The following is a 22500-nucleotide window of genomic DNA, read 5'->3' as shown; positions in this document are numbered from 1 at the left end:
TTCTTCCTCCTTATCCTCCCCATTTTTAATTTTCCTCCTCTTCCTCGCCGTCCTCCACTCCTTCCTTCTCCTCGCTCGTTCCTTCGTCCTCTTCCTCTTTACTCCCCATCCTCCTCATTTTCCTTTGCCAGTAATTTTTTCTCATCTTCGTGTTCTCCCCATCTCTCTACTTTCTCCTCTTCCTCCTCTTCCTCTTCCTTTTTCCCTCCATTGCTTTATCCTTCTCGTTCTCTCCATCCTTCGCCTTCTCCTACTTCTCCCTCTTCTCTTTCTCTATATCTTCCTTCTCTTAACATAAGAATATGAGAACACAAGAATAAAGGAGACTGCAAGAGACCATAAGGCCTACACAAGGTAGTTCCATATCCATTGCCATCTGTCATTCCCATCCATGAAGTTGTCTAACCGTTTCTTAAAGTAACCGATACTTTCAGCGCTCACTACACGGTTAAGTTTATTCCACTCGTCGACTACCCTATTAGTAAACCAATTTTTGCTTATTTCCTTTTTAAATCTAAATTTGTCCAATTTAAATCCATTACTGTGAGTCCTACCTCCTCCTCCTCCTCTTCCTCTTCGTCCTCCTTCATTCACTTCTTTCTTACCCTTTCCCTTACATTTCTCCTCATTTCATCTTTCCTTCTATTTTTTCTCTTCCCATTTCTTATAATTTTTCTCTTGTCTCCTGATCATCTTTGGCTCATTCCGCTGTTCTTGTCAGAACGACTTCTGGGAACTGAATAATTTAATACTTCAAATATCAACTACCTCGTTGAAACCCAGCCGGCCATTTTATATATTAGTTTATTTATTTATTTTCGTTCCCAGGTGACTGTTCAACACTGATAAAGCATTGGAACCTAAAGATTCAATCGACTGATTTAGAACTACTGATACATGTCCGACGGCTGGGATCAAATGAGAGAACACTAGCCCATCTAGGGTCGAGGTAAACAGCGCCTCTCCGACCCCCCCTCCCCCATCCCTTAGATAGATAAATTAAGTCCGATAGTCGTCATAAGCAAGACCATCAAGTTCGCCAACTAAATTAAGAAATATATTTATCTCTACGTAATCAACGCGGTGACATAATTTGCAGAGTTCGTCATGGCCAAGAACGCGATTATATTGAATTCAGAGGCGACCGGCTTCTCAATGGGATTTCGTTCGATCGAGTACCTCTCACGGGCCTAGCCTGCCCTGTACCCCCCACCAGCTGCATAAAACCCGTCTGCTTTTAGCCAGAACAACACTAATAGTGTGTGCCATCATGATAAAGTAGTTAAGTGAATACCATTTTTCAACATTATTTTTCATGAAATAGGTAAGAATTGGGTTACTATTAGAATGGCTAACGAATGGAATAGACTTACCATGTAGTAAGCGCTGAAACTATAGATTATTTAAAGAGAAAATAAGATAACTTTATGGATAGGGATGGCAGGTGGTAAGGGACATGGAACTGCCTAGTGTAGGTCTTATGGTCTCTTGTAGTCTCCTCCATTCTTATGTTCTTGTGTTCAGTACTACGATTTCAATACTTATTATAGCGGTTGCCAGTCAATTTTATTCATCAGAGGGAAGATCCCTTCATAGTAGAAAAGGATCAAGCAGATACCAAGTCTATCTCAACCCTATTGCTATCGTTTGGCGATTTTCTCATAAAAAAAAAAAAAAAATCTTCCGCAGTTAGAGAGTTGAGATTCCTCATTCCTGTTACCCCTTCATAACCAAAGAGGTAGTACACAATTCTAATAAAATCGCCAAATAACAGAAGAAAACGGGGTGGGGGCAAGTACCAACTGGTAGGAAGGGATCACGACACTTCTGTTCTTCAAATTGACTATATTAATCGCAAATACATCTTTACTCTTTCTGCTCTCTTCCTTGCATCAACCCTGGCTATTGTCTCTCCGATGGTGCCCGTGGAAAAGAGGTCAAATATTCTTTTGAATTGCATGACACGAACGAAAACGAAAAATGTGAAATACAGTTTGGAATTTTTGATACAACGGAGAGGAGAAAGACGTGAGTTTACATGTTTCTTGGCTCAAAGAGGAATTTTGTGGCATAAAGTTTATGTAGTCAATATTCTAGGGGTTTTAGGGACACCCTTACGGACCAGAGACACGTAGCATTTTTTTAGTATTGGAAAGGTACCTTCACTCGGAAAAAAAAAAAATATTCCATTGTTCTGCTAACCCATTTGAATTGCTTTTGCCTCCCTTATGAATCCACATCTTTCGTGTAATACCATCCCCAAGGATAAAATCGATGTGACCTCGTAACGAAGTGGAACAAATATCACACAAAGGAAAAAAGAAAAGGTCAAATGCATGTTCAAATTTCTTGACGCAATGGATAAAGAAAAAGAAAAAGAAAATTACATTTTCAACTTCATGAAACAAAATAAAAAGAAAAAGTTATATTATATCATCAAACTACTTGGCACAATAAAAAGGAGGTATATTGTGATATAACACTTCGTGGCACAATGGAAAAAGCATATGAAGTATACTTTGAAATATTTGGTCGCCTTGATTTACTTCTCTAGGAAATAGTGCTTCGAAGAATATCAATGTGGTCAGGGGACTGATTCCTATTTCCTTTATGTTTAGAAGCTGTTCCATTGCAATTGCAGAGGAAGACAAGGCTACCGCCTCAAAGAGGAAACAACTGGTCAGTGGAATGATGATGTTTATAAATAAGTTTTACATGGTAAAATTACAGTATATACATACATATATATATTATATATATATATATATATATATATATATATATATATATATATATATATATACATATATACATATATATATATATATACATATATTCTTATTGATATCATGTTAACCATCTGAGGGAACACGATTGACCGAAAACTCGATTTGACTTGCGTATGCCCATCACCTGGGCTTGGCAGGAACAACCCTAATGTGGGAGATTGACTGCATAACTTCTATATAATTAATAATTCAGGAAATTTAGTGACATCCTTGCAAACTTGAGTCAATCAATATTCTTTTATGATTGGCCACCTTTTGGCTTCTATTAGCCCGTTGTTCTGCTCTGATCCTTAAATTTCTCCTTTACTACCTGTATGACCCAAGTTTAGAAGCGCTGGTTATTGCCATAGACATACATTATATTCTTAGCCAGAATGATAACTTAGAAAGTTGTTGTGTTACTTTAGCAAAAAAGTTAAACTTTATCCCTTGCAACCCCTACAAGACTTCATACACAGCTAAATGTCCTGACATGGCTTGTTTATGTTCGTCTTTCATCTGAATAAAACCATCTGTTTCCGGAAATCTTCATAAAAAGCTCACCCCCACACCCCCACCCCACCCTCCACCTCCTCCTCCTCCTCCGACCCTTCCTTGCCCGGGACTGTTACAATAGGATGAAGGTCCCCCAAATCCACTTATAATTGAATTTCCGCATCCCCAGCCGTGCTACGACTGCATCTTTTCTCTGTGTTACAGTCGTACCCTTGCATCTACATGTTTGTTATACGGGGATTGGATCGTATTAGGAGGTACAGTACCCGGTAAGTCGCCTCTTTGTACCTGCTATGGAAAACTCAATTCGATAAAAAATCATTTATGTCCAATGCAAACCTGATAGTAATGAGGGTGGTTGTAGTCTAAAAAAAAAAAAAAAAAAAAAAAAAAAAAAAAAAAAAAAATCAGCGTAATGCCATGCTGTAGAGTTAGATTTTAGGAGGTTAGACTTCCCTGAGGTGTAATATAATCTATACTTCTTCAGACCTTTCTTCCTACACAACTTCATGTCTCCTTGATCACTGGTGTCTTGGGTTTCTCTTACTGAGACCACAAGGAAACTGGAAACGTTCCTGGACGTTCGGAGTAGATCTCTGAGAGAAGAAACGTTGCACTACTGTCTGTTTTGTATGACTGTAACTCCTTCTAAGTCATCGCACAGTGAGACGAACACTGGCTATCTGGTCTTATGTGAAAAAAGGTGGAAAATAGAAAATTAATGGAAGGTTACACTTACATATGCACGCACACAAACACACTTAAACGCACACACACCTACGCACACACAAAACGTATATGTGTAAGTGAATTTGTGTATGTATATAAATATACGAGTATATGACATATGTATGTATGTGTGTATGTATGTGTGTGCATTTGTATGGATGTGTGTGTGCACGCGCGTGTGTGTTCTTGAAAAAAGTAGAGGGGACATAAGAATATGAAATTGAGGAAAAGGATGATGAAAAATATGAAAAAGAAAAAAGAAAAAAGGGGAAGAAAAAAGGGGAAGAAAAAAGAAAAAAGGGGAAGAAAAAAGAAAAAAGAAAAAAGGGGAAGAAAAAAGGGGAAGAAAAAAGAAAAAAGGGGAAGAAAAAAGAAAAAAGGGGAAGAAAAAGAAGATGAAGAAAAAGAAAAAGAAAAAGAAAAAGAAGAAAAAGAAGAAAAAGATGAAAAAGATGAAAAAGAAGAAGAAAAAGAAGAAGAAAAAGAAGAATAAAAAGAAGAATAAAAAGAAGAATAAAAAGAAGAATAAAAAGAAGAATAAAAAGAAGAATAAAAATAAAAAGAATAAAAAGAAGAATAAAAAGAAGAAGAATAAAAAGAAGAATAAAAAGAAGAATAAAAAGAAGAATAAAAAGAAGAATAAAAAGAAGAATAAAAAGAAGAATAAAAAGAAGAATAAAAAGAAGAATAAAAAGAATAAAAACAAGAAAAAGAAGAAAAAGAAAAAGAAAAAGAAGAAAAAGACGAAGAAAAAGACGAAGAAAAAGACGAAGAAAAAGTAAAAGACGAAGAAAAAGGAGAAGAAAAAGGAGAAGAAAAAGGAGAAGAAAAAGGAGAAGAAAAAGGAGAAGAAAAAGGAGAAGAAAAAGGAAAAGAAAAAGGAAAAGAAAAGAAAAAGAAAAGAAAAAGAAAAGAAAAAGGAGAAGAAAAAGGAGAAGAAAAAGGAGAAGAAAAAGGAGAAGAAAAAGAAGAAAAAGGAGAAGAAAAAGGAGAAGAAAAAGGAGAAGAAAAAGGAGAAGAAAAAGGAGAAGAAAAAGGAGAAGAAAAAGGAGAAGAAAAAGGAGAAGAAAAAGGAGAAGAAAAAGGAGAAGAAAAAGGAGAAGAAAAAGGAGAAGAAAAAGGAGAAGAAAAAGGAGAAGAAACATGAGAAGAAAAAGAAGATAAACGGTCACCCCTGACTCCCGCCCACTATCTGGGTCAGAAGCAATGCAGGAAGACACAGCACATTCACAATAGGGCCAGCCGCTTCACCTATACAGTGACCCTCAGCCGTTCACATCCATTCTGTAATTACACCTCTCTCTTGCCTTCTCCCTTCCCAACTCAACAGACATTCACCTTTTGTTCAAAGCCCTTTTCACCCCTTCCACTCATCTTACTTCTGGTCTTCCTGTCTAGTTCACTCTATCCACCTCTGCTTTACATATTCTTTTTGCTAATCTTTCCTCACTCATTTTTTCCACGTGCCCAAACCATCCCAGTAATCTTTCATCAACCCTAACTGCCCATCTGTCAAGAAGAATAATGAAAAAATAAAAAAGTGGTTAAAAGAGAAGAAGATGGAGAAGAAGAAGAAGAAAAAGAAGAAGAAATTTTATCCATATGTCAGTTTACAATGTAGCAATTGATGATCTCAGGTCCCTCCCATAAATCCCTCTAGGATGAAACTTTGCACCATTATATATCAGAGTTGTAATAGTTTTTACTTGTTTCGCTCTCTCCGGCTGGGAGGAGAAGTGAAGCAATAGCCGGCTGTCAGACCTTTATATGCAAATATTTAGAATAAAAAAACAAAATATAGACAAAATCCCAACCTCTCGTGGCTACGCCTCAAGTTAGAGGTTAGGTTGTTCACGGGATTCAAAGACACACTACCAGAGGAATGATTGTCTCCTGTGTCCAGCTGGCAGGACCATCACAAGCAGGTAACTATCGTTGGTTCTTTATATACTAATTCTCGACCAGATTGAATATCTATCATAAGTTCCAACGGTAGCTTCAACTTATTAGCGAAAATATAATGATTAATTTTCATTTCTTAGAACATTACAAGTAGTGTAATGAGCCTCCTTTACCCATCGTAACCCCGACTTCACGTGCTATCCAATTACATAGGGCAAAAGTAACGGGTTTGGCAGCAGATAAAAGCCTTCTGGAGCACGCAGTTGTTTTTTTGTCTCGAGCTCCATACTATAACAGCAGTGGTTGATTTTCATGACCAGTGTTCATGGTCTAAACTGAGTTTTGCTCAAACAAGGTAAAAACTAGCTTTGTGTCCTGGTAGAAAGAAATCAGTTTCAATCTCTGAAACTAAGTGAAGCTAAATCAATAGACCCTAAAACTGTTTTAAACCAAGTTTGCTCATTCTCTAATGAGTCTAATTCATTACATTATGATATTAGATGAAGCAGATTCTCCCAATTCTCTAACCATAACAAGATGTTTTGAAATCAATGTCATAACAGCTAAAGCAAATTCATCTCTCCCACAATGTGGTTAGGAATTCATCTAATCATTCTTTAATCATTTCACGGAGATTACTATCCCACTCCAAAGAAATAATTCCATTTGCGTTTGTCACCAAAGCAGTTAAAACTGTTTGTCCTCTTTTATCCTATCTGCATATCGTTATCCTCGAAACAAAGTCGCGTTCATCTTTCGCCGCTTATCTCTCACATCTTATCATTTCTTGTTCGTTTCTATTACACCACATGCACTCCATGGACAAATAACGTCCACTAATGTTGTCTTTGTCTGGTCGAACATCTAAAGGGTTTTAAACTCACTCCCACACAACACTACATTTTTTTCTCTCTACATTTTGGGGTAGGGTGGGGTGCACCTCAGTCTCTGCTTTTATTTGTCAGCCCATGTTTCATTCTTGCCTCATTCTTCCACCCTCCACCAGGTCATCCATCAGAATCAAAACGTATTCACCTTCTCCACTTCATAACTGTTCAACCCCTTTATTTCATGAACTTCTCTCTAAATTTCCACAAGCTTTTGTAGCACTCGCTGACAAGAAGTACATTGATAATAAGAATGTCTTTTAGAACCCCCCCCCCGCCTTCTACAATACCACTCGTATATGTCAAAGCGTCCCTCTACTATGATCCACTTAGTCTCCTCCCTGCTTACTCCCATACATGCCTTATCTCCACCATAAATGCTATTCACGGTCACAACCAATTTCCCCATTAGTCTTTACTTTTTCGTTACTTTTGTTTTACTACATAATACGCTATATCAAAATGGATGGAAACTACACAAAAACCTTACCCTCATTCCTCGTATTTCTCATTCATTCGTTTTTTTTTTTTTTGTGAATACCTGATCCACACCCTCTTCCATCTAAACCTTACTTATCTTCTCTAAACCTATGTCCCCTGTCTTTTAGTATACTTCTAATCATCTCATCAGGCATCCTTAACAGGCTTACTTATACACGTATTTCTTATATGCCTTCCTGTTCCCTCTAATGTGTGCTGGTGTCGTTATATGAAACATGCAAGACTTGTATCCTTCCAATCTCGCACTTACATCCGATTTCTAGCAATTGGTACGAATCGAATTGACGCCTCTTCTGGAGTATACTCCTCACATTCTTGCTGTTCCTTTCTTTATATAAATGAATTAGAAATACATTTAAGTAGACGCAAACACATATACACACTCACATGATATGTACACACGAATATATCATATATGAGTATATATGTGTGTATACATACATACATGTATATGTATACATATTCGTATACATACACACGCAAGCAAACACACACACACACATACACACACACACACACACACACACACACACACACACACACACACACACACACACACACACACACACACACACACACGTATATATATATTCCATTCGCCTCCTTAAACGTTGTCTATATAATTTCTCCTAGTCAATATCCAATAACCATCAATTCTCTCCGATTGACACAAATTCACCACTCTTTTGGCACCTATTTCTTCCATTTTTGAAGTAATTCCTTTTATTCAATTTCATTTGAATTATCTTAATTTTTGCTGAAATAGAAAATCCAGTACACGTATAATACCAAATACCTATTGGGTAAAAATCCCATTTTCTCCCCATATGTCCCGACTTTTCCCCTATATTTACCCCCCTCCCCCCTCCAGGTTGTTACTTTCCCCTAATCTGATGACGCTTACCCTGTATCCACCGAGGTGACTGACGATGCAGGTGAACGAGACTTCCCGCCCTTCCACCACCGTCTGGTTCACTAGGGGCGCCTCGAACTGCGGCTGGAAGCTCACAGCTGTTGGAAGAAAACGGAGTGAGGGTCAGAGAAAATGGGATATGGTCAAAGAAAATGGGATAGGGTCAAGGAAAATGCGATATGGTCAAAGAAAATGGGATCCGGTTTCGTTTACAGGAAACAGGAAGCAATTCGTGTGCGGTGGAAGCAGTGAGAGGCTCTGGGAAATTGGGTTGAAGTCTGCGAAGAAAATGTTAGAAAACGGTAGGAGGATCAACAGAAAAAGCGGGATGGTAGCTGTGGTTATGGAAAGAGGTAGGAACGAAGAGTATCAGGATAACTGGGACATATGTCCACAAAAAAAAAAAAAAAGAGAGAAAAGAACACAGTTAAAGGTACAAGAAATATTAAATTTTAGAGAGAAAAAAAAGTGAGGAAGCGTTGAAATGGTCGCTAACGACTTATGACAATTCGTGTGCAAAGAAATTGGATGCTCAGTCTCTAAATTAAAGAAATTGTGGTGCAGGATGTTAAAGTATTCTACACTGAATGTATTATAGAACATAGTATTTTGAACACTATGAGAGGACACTGGATAAATAGATTTCATCTGGCAGGGAAGGTTGATAACACATAACTGTACATGTATATGCATACATACATTCACACACACACACACACACACACACACACACACACACACACATTATATATATATATATGGTTAGTAATTTATTTCTGAGTTTACTTTTGATTCCTGATTTCACTAATTTATTTCTAGATTTACTTTTGATTCTTGATTTCCCTTTCTCGAATAAATCTAATATGCAGGTATATCTTACGATGATAATAATAAGAAAAATATGGCTTACATGTATTTCAGCCTAGACTTTATCTATTTATTCATTTATCAATTCGTTTGTTTATCTGCTCATTCAAATATTTACTAGTTTGTTTATCTATTTATTCATTAATATCTGTCTTGTCTTGATATGTTAGTAATATGAATTTTCTTCAGTGAAATATGATCATTTTGCGTGTTGATAGCCAGTCTATGTTTCAAGCTTTGTGTAATATATCCAATATTTCCATTGTTACTTTGTTAAGAGAGAATGAATATTTACTCTTTTTTATTTTATCCTTTTGTTTGTCAAATGGTTGCTCATGACCATAGATGATGTGTTTCAATAAAACATCTCTAAGTTGAAAACATCACCCTGGTTCCTAGGTTTACAGTTTCTGTGCATGATATCCCGCAAGACTTCGCTGTCTTATTTTATTTACTTACTTATTTATTCATTTACTGGTTATTTATGTACTTATTCTTTATCTTTTTATCTGTTCATTTATCTAGTTATATATTTACCTATTCATTCATTCATATACATACTCATTTATCTATTTATTAATTTATTCATTTTCTTATGATGATAATGATGATAATGATGATGATGAAAATGAAGTTGGAGATGATGAACATAAGAAGAACATAAGAATGAAGGAGACTGCAAGAAACCATAAGGCCTACACTAGGCAGTTCTTTGCCTATTACCACATGTCATCCCCATCCATAAAGTTGTCTAATCGTTTCTTACAGCAAACGATAGTTTCAGCGCTCACTACATGGTGACTAAATCTATTCCATTCGTTGAGCAACCTATTAGTAAACTAAATGTTTCCTATTTCCTTCTTGAATATAAATTTGTCCAATTTAAATCCATTGCGGTGAGTCCAGCCCTGTTATCTTAATATGATGACCTTGTTTTGATCATCCTGCACTCTGCATATTTCCAGAGTGCTTAAATTAAGGTGCCTAAGCCTCTCTTCGTAAAGTAAATTTCTCAGCCCATGTATCATTTTGGTCATTCTCCTCTGTACCGATTCTAGTGAATTGATGTACACTCTATAAGACGAAGACCAAATCTGTACAGCATAGTCAAGGATAGGTCTAACTAACGCTAGATAGAGTTTGACAATTACCTCCGCAATTATATTCGCAACCATCCTAGTAATGAAACCTAATGCTCTGTTAGTTTTATTCCTGGTGCTAATGCACTGATTCCTGGATTTAAGGTCAGAACTCACTAGAGCTCCCAAGTCTCTCTCGCAACCAGTTTTATCTAAAAACGTTTTATCTAAGCTATATCTGTTTTCGGGGTTGTGTAGCCCTACGTTTAACATGCTGCACTTTGAGATATTGAAGTCCATTTGCCATTTCATCGACCATGTGTATAATTTGTTAAGATCATCCTGCAGAATTTTGGTGTCGTCCCCTGACATAATTAGGCGTTCTATTTTAGTGTCGTCCGCAAACTTACTAACATCACTATTAATCCCATTGTCCAAGTCGTTTATGTACATAATGAACAGCAAGTGACCCAAAACCAAGCCCTGGGGAGCTCCACTAGAAACACTTCTCCATTTGGATTTTACACCATTTATGCGACCCGCTGTTTTCTGTCACTGATCTAAGCTCTAATCCATTCTAACACTTTTGCTCCTATGCCATGGGCTTTGATTGGATTTAGTAGACTCTGGTGAGGCAACTTGTTGAACGCTTTGCTGAAGTCAAAATAAGTAACATGGTAACTATCATTGTTATCTGACGCCTTATATACGTTAGTGTGAAAAGATTGAAGATTAGTCACACATGACTTACCATTAGAGAAACCATGCTATGAGTCACGAATTATGTCTCTCGATATGTTCTCTGAGTCTATTAACTATTATTGATCCAAGCATTTTACCTATAATTGATGTCAGGCTCATTAGCCTGTAATTGCATATAGACGATTTATCTTCCCTTTTCAAGACAGGAATAACGTTTCCTGCCACCAAGTAACAGCCACAAAACCAGTGTCTACCGACTTATTAAATATTTCTGTTATTTGGTCGTAAATTTCAAATTTACACTCTTCAAGCACTCTCGGAAAAATTTCGTCTGGACTCGGGGATTTTGTAGCTTTAAGTTTTTCAATCTGTTTGACCACTTCTACCTTACTAATGCTGATATCAGATAGTCTACTTTCTTCATTCCCACTAAAAATCGAATCGCAGTCAAGTACCTTATTCAACCTCTCCTTAGTAAACACGGTGAGAAAATATTTGTTAAACTCCTCACTCATTTTTTCCTCCGATTCTATCATGACATTTTCGTCGCTTTTAACTGGGCCCATCCTTTCCTTATTTATTTATTTATTTATTATTATTATTATTTTATTTATTCATCTATTTATTTTTGTAGAGGTACTAAGTAAAGAGAAAGGAAGTTAAGCATAAGATAAAGGAAGCAAAGAGGAGAGCAGATGTGAAATGGGGAAAGAGTATGACAGAAAATTTTGAAAGTAATAAAAAGATGTTTTAGAAGGAAGTTGAAAGAGAAAGAGGAGGCGAATCAAGTAGAGAAGAAAAGGTAAAAGGTGCAGATGGAGAGATGATAATGGAAGAGAAGGCAGTGAGAGGAAGGTGGGCAGAGTATTTTAGGGAGTTGCTAAATGTGAAGGATAGGGAGGGAAAGGTAGTTGCAGTGGGAAGCGCTAAGAAAATGAGAGTGAGGAGTGAGGAAAATGGAGGAGAAATAGGGAAGGATGAAGTGAAAGCAGCTGTTAAGATGATGAGAGCAGGTAAGGCACCTGGGTTGGATGGATGCCATGCAGAATGTCTGAAGAAAGGAGGTACAGTTATGGTGGACTGGCTGGTGAGGTTACTTAATGTTTGTTTAAGAGAGGGTAGAGTGCCAGAAGACTGGAGGAGTGCCTGTATAGTTCCGCTTTACAAAGGAAAGGGGGACAAGTGTGAGTGTAGTAGTTACAGAGGGATCAGCTTGTTGAGTGTAGTTGGGAAGGCTTATGGGAGGGTCTTGATTGAGAGGATTAGGAGAGGAACAGAGGGAGTAATTGGTGAGGAACAGTGTGGTTTTAGGACAGGTAGGGGTTGTGTAGATCAGATTTTTGTGGTAAGACAGATATGTGAGAAAGCTATAGGAAAAGGTAAGGATGTTTTTTGGGGCTTTTATGGATTTGGAAAAGGCTTACGACAGGGTAGACAGGAATGCACTTTGGGAGGTACTGCAGATATATGGGATAGGAGGAAAGCTGTTAAGAGCAGTCAAGAGTTTTTATGAGAGTAGTTGAGCTTGCGTTAGGATTAGAAATGGAGAGAGTGAATGGTTTGAGGTAAAGGTGGGACTTCGTCAGGGGTGTGTTATGTCGCCCTGGCTGTTCAATCTTTACATGGATGGGGTGGTGCGAGAGGTGAATGCAAGGGTAGTGGGTCAGGGGTTGGAGATGATTAAAGAAAATGGAGAAAAGTGGAAGGTGAGCTAGTTGTTGTTTGCAGACGACACTGCGCTTGTAGCAGGATCAGAGGAGGGATTGAGGAAGTTAGTGACAGAGTTTGAGAAGGTGTGTGAAAGAAGGAAGCTGAAGATAAATGTGGGCAAAAGTAAGGTGATGAGATGTACAAGGGGAGAGAGTGACAGTAGGCTGGAAGTGAGCATTAAGGGTGAGAAACTGGAGGAAATGGATAGTTTCAGATACTTGGGTGCGAATGTGACAGGAAAGGGAGTGGGGGTGGAGGTAGAATGTAGATTGAGAGAAGCGAGTAAATGCCTTGGTGGATTAAAAAGTGTAATGAGAAATAGACATTTGGGAATGGATGCTAAGAGGAGGTTATATGAAGGAGTGATTGTGCCAACAGCAATGTACGGGGCAGAAACATGGAACATAAGAGAGGAAGAGAGAAGGAGTTTGAATGTGTTTGAGATGAGGTGTCTGAGAAGTATGATAGGGGTTACTAGGCTAGATAAAGTGAGAAATGAGGAGGTGAGGAGGAGAACAGGGATGGAAAGGGAGCTGGGAGATAGGGTTGATGAAAGAGTATTAGGATGGTTTGGACACATGGAAAGAATGAGTGAAGAAAGATTAGCAAAAGAAGTGTGGAAGGCGGAGGTGAAAGGAGTGAATATGAGGGGGCGTCCTAGGATGAGATGGATGGATGGGGTGAAAGGGGCTTTACAAAAGAGAGGAATGTCTGTAGAGGAAGGACGGGAGAGGACAGAAGATAGGGGTGAATGGAGAAGGGTTGTATATAGATGAGGCTGTGATGCATGAGGGGGAGTGGGTGGGGGATGGGGGGTGAGGAAGTATGTATGAGAAAAAAATTGACGCAGCCCGAAGGGATTTCTCTCCGTCTTCTCCTTTCCTGCATGAGGGGACGGAGAGGGGGGGTCGCTGAATTTATGAAGCGGCCTTGCTGTGGATGTGCTGTGTCTTGCGACACTGCTTGTGACCCAGGGCAGTGGACAGGATGCAGGGATGACCCGTCATCCAGGAGGTGCCAAGATAGGAGGGAGGGAGGAGGGTGGAGGGGAGTGGAATATATGGGAAATGAAATGGGTGGGAGTGATTTCTATGCCTTTTTCTTTTTGGCTGCCCCCCATGTAAGGGGGAAAAAGCCTTTGGTATATGTATGTATGTATGCATTTTTGTAGAGATGAAAGAAGCCCTCAGGGATGGATCTCGCTTGTCTGGCAACCTTAATTTCATAGTTACGTTTCGCTGTGCGCGTATTCTTTCCATATCGTTATATTTGGATCTAAGGTGTGTTTCCTCGTTTTTATTCCTTTGTAAAGTCCACTTTTCATTCCGATCTCATATTTCTGCCTGCCCGTCATCTATTTGGGAGTATTACGTATAGGCTTGAGAGGAATGAATTTATTTTGTGCATTTAGATGATGATGATGGTGATGATGATGATGATGATGATGATGATGATGATGATGATGATGATGATGATGATGATGATGATGATGATGATGATGATGATGATGATGATGATGATGATGATGATGATGATGATGATGATGATGATGATGATGATGATGATGATGATGACAATAATGATGATAATGACAATGCTAATGCTGCTGCTGCTGCTGCGTGGTGGTGGTGTTTGTACTAGTAGTGATGGTGATAATGATGATGATGACCATAAAAATACAATTTGGAAATTGAGCATCTTGAATGTGCTTGTCAGTTTACAAAAGAGAGATATCCAATACACACGTTCACAACCAAAACATTTAGCTCAGAGATGTAGCATTAAAAGCCATTTGTCCGAAAACTTTAGTACTGAAAACGAAACGGTCAGGAACGAGTCTAAGGGACGAGGGGAAGGTACGAGTAGTTGTGGTGGTGGTTGGTGGTGGTAGTGGTGGTGGGGTGTATGTGGGGGAGGGGGTGGGGGGTGTCAGTAGAAGGGGTTAAGAAGGACCCGAGTTGTATCAGACTTCTGGGTAACTTCGACAATGCTGCATAGCCTTCAAGGCAATTAACATAGAAATTGCGAGAGGGAAAGTAGGAAAAGTATAGATACATTCATTTTTTTATAATTCGTGAAAAAATGCCGTAAGAGGTAAGAGAAAAGGAGATAGAGTAAAACAGGAGATATATGAAAATGATGATGACAAATTTTGGTGATTTAGTGTAAGAAGGAAAGGCAAAAGATAAGAAATATAGAACCAATAAAGTGAAATATACTGTATACAAAAGAATATCAGGACAAAGAAAATTAGATTGAAAATGAAGAAAGACAATGAAAAATACCAAGAAGATAAAAAGAAAAAAGAAAGAAAGAAAGAAGAACAAGGAGACGAACGTGAAAAGAAAGAACAAAAAGTAAAAGTAGGAAAAACAAGAAAAACAAGAAGAAGAAGAAGAAGAAGAAGTCCAACAGAGAGGAAGATGGAAAACATAAGAGGAATAGAATAAAACAACAGAAAAAAAAAGAAATGAAAAAATGAATAAATAAAAATAAATAGATAAGTCAAACAAAGAAGAAGAGTATAAGGGAGGAAGGTGAGGAAAAAGGTAATTAGGTATAATTGAATAAGAGCAGAAGTGATTATTTGAACATTATCTTTTAATTGCATTCACAATGGTCATATACACATTTGTTTTCTTATGGGTACACAATGCAAAGGTATTGCTTGCTCGCGCATGCCTTTACGTACACGCATAAGCATACAGACACACTCACACATTTAAACACACACACACACACACACACACACACACACACACACACACACACACACACACACACACACACACACACACACACACACACACACACACACACACACACACACACACACACACACACACACAAACTTCGGTCTCGGTTACACGCTCCATATCACTACTTGTCTTCATACTATTCCTTTTGTTCCACCTTTCCTGTTCTGCTATCCGGAATCTCCCTGTTTTCTTATAAATTTACTTCTCCCCAGATATCTTAGGGTGCAACGTCACCCTACCTTTTTCTTTCTAATAATCCAACATCTTTCTCTTTCCTCTTTTTTTTTATTCCTTTCTCTAACGTGCGTTAGCGTCAAACATCTTCCACCTCTTTGGTTTCCATTCTTGGGTAACTGATACAATTTTCTAACCACAGTAATTTCCTTTTCCCTCAGTCTTCTCCTTCTACACTAAATGTTTCCCTTTTTTCCCCAGATTTTGTTTTCCTTCCCCTAGCAAAGTCTTCCTTTCTCCCCCAGATTCCTTGACCTTTAACAGCTTTAGTTCCCCCTACGTCGCCTCGGTCCTTTCCCATAAAACGTTTTTGGCTTAATTTGACCCTTCGTCCTTTCTTTTCCTTCACCTTTTCTCTTTCTCTTCCCCCTACTCTCCCTCGTCCCTTTCTTCCTCTTCTTCTTCTTCTACCTTCTCTTCCTCTTTTGCCTCCTTCTCTTACCTCTCCCTGTAGCTTCTTTAGCCTTTTCCTCCTCTTTTTCTTTTTAATTTATCCCTTTTTTTTTACCCCTTCATCTTCGTGATTTTCCCTCAAATTTAATCCTTCCTATGATTCTTCTCAACCTCATCCTCCGTCTTCTCTTCCTCCTAGCTTTCCAGGTTCTATTTATACTATCCTCATGACCACCCTTCTCTCTCAATTGCTCCTTAAAATTCTTCCTTATACCTTCTTCTATTTCCCTTCGTCCTTATTGTCCACCTCCACTCCTTTTCTCTTTCTCTTTTTCTCCACTCTTTTTCTTCCTCCTCTTCTTTTTTTTTGTATTCTCTCTCCGGCTTCATATCCTCCTCCTCCTCTTCTTTCCTCTCCCCCTCTTCTTCCTATTCCTCCACTTCCTATTACTCCCTCCCCTCTCCTCCTATTCTCTTCTATGCTTTCCCTCCTGCTCATGTTATCTTTTCATACTTGTACTCCTTTACCTTCTCCTCTTTATTCCTCCTCCTCCTCCTCCTCTTCCTCCTCCTCCTCCTACTCCTTTTCCTACTCTTTTTATCTCTTTCTTTCCCTCCTTCTCTTCCTTCTACTCCCTCTCCTCTTTTCTTCCAAGATCTTATTCTTCATACCCTCCTTTTGTTCTTTCTCCCTTCTCTTCCTCCTACTTCTTCCTATTACTCCTGCATCCTCCATCTCCTCCATTTCATTACCTTCCCTCTTCTAATTCTGGTCCTCCTCCTTCTGTTTTCACTCCCTCCTCTTATTCCTTCCTTCCTTCCTTCTTCGTCCTCCTCACCTCCTCCTCCTGTTTTCCCTCCCTCACCCCCTTTCCTTCCTTCCTTTTACCTACTCCTTAGTTCCTCTCGCCCCTCCTCGTCCATCTCCTCCTCATGTTTTCCCTCCCTCTCCCTCCTCATCTTCCTTCCTTCCTTTTACATACTCCTCAGTTCCCCCCCTCCTCCATCTCCTCCTCCTCATGTTTTCTCTCCCTCTCCCTCCTCATATTCCTTCCTTCCTTTTACCCACTCCTCAGTTCCTCTCCCCCCTCCTCCCCCATCTCCATCTCCTCCTCCTCCCGCCTGCTGCCCTTCTTCCCCCTCCTTAGCTAGTAGCCTCGGTCCAAGTTCCCGTCGCTTTCAATCCTCAATTTGATTTTTCCGTCGGATAAATATAAATTTAATCCCTTCATGTCTGGGATGTGGTGGGGAGATTGGAAATTTCATGCATGTTGACTCCGCCGACACTCCACGCCTTCCTCCTCCACCTCCTCCTCCACCTCCTCTTTTCTCCTCCCACGTCCTCCCACACTTCCCTCTCTCTCTCTCTCTCTCTCTCTCTCTCTCACTCTCTCTCACTCTCTCTCACTCTCTCTCACTCTCTCTCACTCTCTATCTATCCCTCTCTTTCTCTCTGTATATATCTCTCTGTATCTTTTTCTGCAACTCTCTCTCTCTCTCTGTATCTCTCTCTCTCTGTCTGTCTCTCTCTCTCTTTTTGTACTTTTGCTCCTTCCTCTCTTCAGTTTTCTTTTTCCCTTTTTAAAGCCATTAACTTTCATAATTTTTGGGGAAAGTTTTCTCATACGCATTGCTTTTCTCAATAATTAGGTATTTCTTCTCCCACATTTCCTCGTTTCTTTTCTTTTCTTAGTCTTTTTTCTCCATACTGTTACTGCTTCCCTTTTGAATTCCTAAACACCCATATCTGGGGGAAAATTCCCCATAAATTTCCCTTTCCCCCCTGATTAGATATTTATTCCTCCCAATTCTCCCTTTTCTTTCTACACCTCCCTATGTGACCGTTCGTCTGCTCCTTTCTTTATCTTTAAATTCCCTAATTTCCCGTAGTCTACTTGCAAGGAGAAAACCCAATAAACTCTTATTGTCTCTCAATTTCTTGATCTCCCATCGTCTTATGAGAAAATCCCCATAACCATTCATTTTCTCTTCTATTAAGTATCTGTCTCCCCAGATTGTGTTGCCCATCGACTCGTACCATCGGCCTCCTCCATACATGACCTCATGACCTCAGCAGACCCAATCGATCCCCTTCAGTGCGGCGATTTTCACTTTTCAAATGTTTTAATTAGGTTAACGATAGACTCTTGGATTTAACTGAGGAGAGAAATAAGATCTGGATCGAACTAAACCCCATTCTATTCCAAGTTTGTTCTCCCTTTCAGCTGAATGAAATTGTCTATCTGGCGTATACCGCTGTACAGGAGTGAAATCTAAATTTTGCTCTCTTTTCTTGATTTTCTTTAAGCAAATATTTCAACAAATTTCATTCACTGTTAGCTCAACGAATCATATTCTTAGGCACAATTTGGACCATTTCTCCTGTCTATTTGTCTCTATGTATACATACATACATACATACATACATACATCCATCCATATACTGTATATGTATATATATATATATATATATATATATATACATACATAAACATACAGTGAATGGTTCCCAGTGAACATCTCTCATGATAGCGCAATGGGCTGAGCCACTGACACTTTGTCACGTCCGAGCTGAGTTCGAGTCTTCGGCACAACCACGTTTCAATTTCCACATATATGCTTCCTTCGAGCTTCTCGTCAGTCTCGACTGCGATGGCATGGAATTAAAAGTGAATTGTGGCTGAAAAGATGTTATATATATATATATATATATATTTATATATATATATATATATATATATATATATATATATATTTATATATATATATGTGTGTGTGTGTGTGTGTGTGTGTATGTATGTGTGTGTGCGTGCTCACATGTGCATATATTAGGAATTGAACGAGATTGATATTTGAATCTATCACTTATGGAACTCCTCTCATTTGCTAACTTGCACTACTTCCACTCTCGTTTTTCCTTTTCCTCTCTTGTTCCTCCTCCCCGTCCCCTTTTCCTCGTGCCCCCCACGACCACGGCGAGAGGGACCCAAACTCTAACTGATCTCCAGATCAGAGGCGAGTCCATAAATCGATTCCTTTTTCTTGTACCTCCTCCTCCTCCTCCTCCTCCTTCTCATTCACTTCTTCCTTCTCCTCCTCGGCCTTCTCCTACACCTTCGTTTCTTTCTCCCCTTCCAACTTCTTCTTCTTCTCCTTGTTCCTGTTGGTCCTGTTGTTGCTGTTGTTGTTGTTGTTGGTCCTTTTGTTGTTGGTCCTCTTGTTGTTGTTGTTGTTGTTCCTCTTCTCTTTCTTCTTTTTCTTCTTTTTCTTCTTCTTTTTCTTCCCATTCCCCCTCTTCTTCTTCTTTTACTTCGTGTTCTTTTACTTTTTGTTCTTTTACTTCTTGTCCTTTTACTTCTTTTTCTTTTTCTTTTTCTTCTTCTTTTTCTTCTTCTTTTTGTTTATCTCCTCCTCCCTTTGTATAGTATATTGACTGTAAAATGTTAGACTAATAATTTTAGGGACTTTTAATGAAATCCCTACGGTCTAGAGTCACGTAGCATATTTCTTCTGTCTTAAGATTATCCCACTGAAGAAAAAAAAAACACTTTTAGCCTGTAAAACTCCTTGATTTTTCTTAAATTCCTCCTCGACCTCCTTTACTCCAAGGATAGAAGCACTGGTTATAGCCTCTCGTACGCCTTTTCTTTTTTTCGTTATTCTTCTTATCCTCCTCTTCTTTTTTTTCTTCTTCTCTTTTTTCTCTTTTGTCTTCTACCTTTCCTTCTTTACCTCTTCTTCTTTCTTCCTCTTCCCTTTCATCACCCTCTTTATCTTTCATGTCGTTTCTTCCTTTTCCTTCTCCTCTTTCTTGTGTCTTGCTCCTTCTTTTCCTCTTCTTTCTTCTTCTCCTCTTTTTTTTTCTCTCTTCCTTAGTATCTCCTTCGTTCCTTCCATACTTTTGTTCTTTGCATCTTTCCTTCTATTATTTTTTCTCTTTTTTGCTTCCTCCTTTTCTTCCATATTTCCTTTTCTATCTCCATATCCTTTTCCTACATCCTTATTTACTCTTCGTCTTCCTTCGTTCTTTTCTCTCCTTTTTGTTTCTTATTTTCTATTTCCAAAATTTTTGTGGCTATTCTTTTTCCGCTTTCCTTTCTCTATGTCTCTCCACACTCTTCATCATTTCCTCTTTCTCCCTCTATTTCCATCCCGTTTTACCCTAATTTCTCTTTCTCTCTCTTTCCTTTACTCTTTCTCAATCTATAAAGCAATATTAATCTTTGTCCTGTCTCCTTTCATTTTCTCCACATCATCTATTGATTATGTGGTTGACGAGAATTAGCTCTATCTAGCTAAACTACCTATTTCTTAGACCAATGTCTCTCGGCTGGTTTGTATTTACCGAGATAATATTTTCAGTTTTGCTGTCTTCAGTTCTCTTAAAGATATTAAAGTCCTACAAGACTCTTCATCTGTTTCCTTTAGAATCAAGTTAAGAGTCTTAAATGGTTTTCATACGATTTGTTCATTTAGCAACTCGTCTGAGTCCCGTTTTCAATTCGATTCTGAAGCCATACGTTAACAGCATATTATTTTCCCTTTTACACTCTTCTTTCCTCCTCTCGTCTCCTCTCTTTTCCTCTCTTCTCTCTTCACTCCTCCGCTCTCTTCTCTCCTCCTCTACTCACCTCTTCTCTCTTCTCCTCTCCTTTTCTCTCTTCTTTTTTCCTCTCCTCTTCTCTTCACTCCTATTCTCTCCTCTCCTCTCCTCTCTTTTCCTTTCATCTCCTCTCTTCTCCCCTCCACTCCTATCCTCTTCTCTCCTCTCCTCTCCTTTCCTCTCCTATCCTGTCCTCTCTTCCTCTCTCTCTCGTCCTTTTTATTCTGTCTTTTATCTTTCCTGTTCCCATATTTTTCTCCTCTCTCCTTTCTTTCTTTTTCTTTCTCTTTCTTCCACTCTCCTCCCACTCTCACTCACTTCTCTATTTTTCCCTTTATTTTTTCTCTTTTTCTCCTAGGCAGAAGATCGCTCTTTCAAAATTTATCCTCCTTCTTCATCCTTCCACTGTCGAGTTCAAGTAATTTCGTTCAACTTTCCCGACGTCCGGTGGCATCCCGTTTTCTGTATATTTATCTTTCCCGACAACAACTGCGTTATCCACTTTTACAAACTCTTTGTCCTTTACTTTTGAAACTCCCTTTACATCTAAGATTTCCGCGGGTTCAACAGTCTTCACGTGGAGGGCACACAAAAAATAAAATCGTCCATCGAGGGCCCCCCCCCCCCCAAAAAAAAAAAAAAAAAAAAAAAAAAAAAAGTCACCACAGAACTTAATGTCGGTGACATGTAGGAGGGAAATGTTTGACAAAGCATCAAGTTGCATTTGATGTCTGACTGAAAGTATTCTGGACCGGCTGGCACAACAACGAGCAGAAGGGATCTACTGCGGTGGCGGCGTATTAGCGTGATCACGGACATGGTAGTATGCCCGGAACTACGTTCTACAGGTTCTATAGGAAAAGGAAAGTTACTGACATATATATATATATATATATATATATATATATATATATATATATATATATATATATATATATATATATATATATATATATATATATATATATATATATATATATATATACAGCGACATTTGTAACATCTTCATATTGGCTGGGGCCAGGCAATTTTATTCGTCCATAAAGTCTTTGGTACATTCTTTGTTTTATCTTTGGTGAACGGCACTCTACGGGCATTTTACTTTTTTTGAGCAAATTGAAATATGTAACAAGAAAATCTAATAGGGTCGACGGTAGAGCGAGAGCCATATTTAAAGTGAATTCACCTCTCAGCTGAATAAAGCTACTTTGACAAAGCCGGAGCAGAAAGTATGAATGTACATAGACGTCTTCGTAGTCATCGTCTTAGTTTGCGTTGTAAACGTCATTGTACTTAAAGAGTTGACATCTTTTCGCTCCATTTACGAGCTACATTTTTCACTCTTTCTTCCAGGTTGGGCGCTTTTTTTTTTTTCTTCTTCAGGATTATCTCATCTCCCTTCCTCCCATTTTTCTCCCTTTGCATTGGCACATCTCCCTCCCCCCCACTTCCCATTTTGTTCCCGTTTCTTCTGGTAGATCTACCTCTCAAACCCGCAATTAATTTGTTTTCTTTTCCTTTCTATCACGCCAAGGCATCACAATTGGGGATGGAGAGGAGAAGAACTGATTTTTGTTGCATGAGTAGGGGGTGGAGGGATAGTGGAAGGCAGAGAGGGAGGAGGAGGAGAATGGGAAGTGGCAGATGAATAGGAGGAGGAAGACAAGGGAAAGTGGAAGGGAGAGGTAGGGTAGGATGAAGGGGGAAAAAGCTTGAGGGTGAAAAAGGGAGGAAGGGAGTGGGACAGGAAGACGAAAATAGAAAGAAAAGGGACAAGGGGAAGAACAGGAGAGAAGGAGGGAGAAAAGAAAGGGAAGTGGAGGGAGAGGGAGAAAAGAGAGATGGAAAGTTAAGGGAGGTTAAGGAAACAGAAAAGGAGTCAGGGAATTATTAGCTTTGGAGAAGGGTGGTGAAGGCGGAGGAGGATGAGAAAAGAA

At 38.9% G+C, this 22500-nt stretch overlaps 1 protein-coding gene across 1 annotated transcript in view; it reads right to left on the bottom strand.

The window, feature by feature from the left end:
- LOC143019043 (lachesin-like) overlaps nucleotides 1-22500 on the bottom strand; it is a 193685-nt gene that overhangs the window by 48589 nt on the left and 122596 nt on the right. Inside the window, exon 2 of the mRNA XM_076174743.1 lies at nucleotides 8208-8314. Within this exon, the coding sequence (XP_076030858.1) occupies nucleotides 8208-8314 (107 nt within the window). The remainder of the gene's footprint in view (nucleotides 1-8207; nucleotides 8315-22500) is intronic.

The sequence above is a fragment of the Oratosquilla oratoria genome, chromosome 36 (assembly GCF_046742065.1).
Source record: "Oratosquilla oratoria isolate Oo_2021 chromosome 36, ASM4674206v1, whole genome shotgun sequence".
Taxonomy (NCBI): Eukaryota; Metazoa; Arthropoda; class Malacostraca; order Stomatopoda; family Squillidae; genus Oratosquilla; species Oratosquilla oratoria.
Note: the sequence above shows the minus strand (reverse complement) of the source record. Positions and strands in the feature narration are given on the sequence as shown.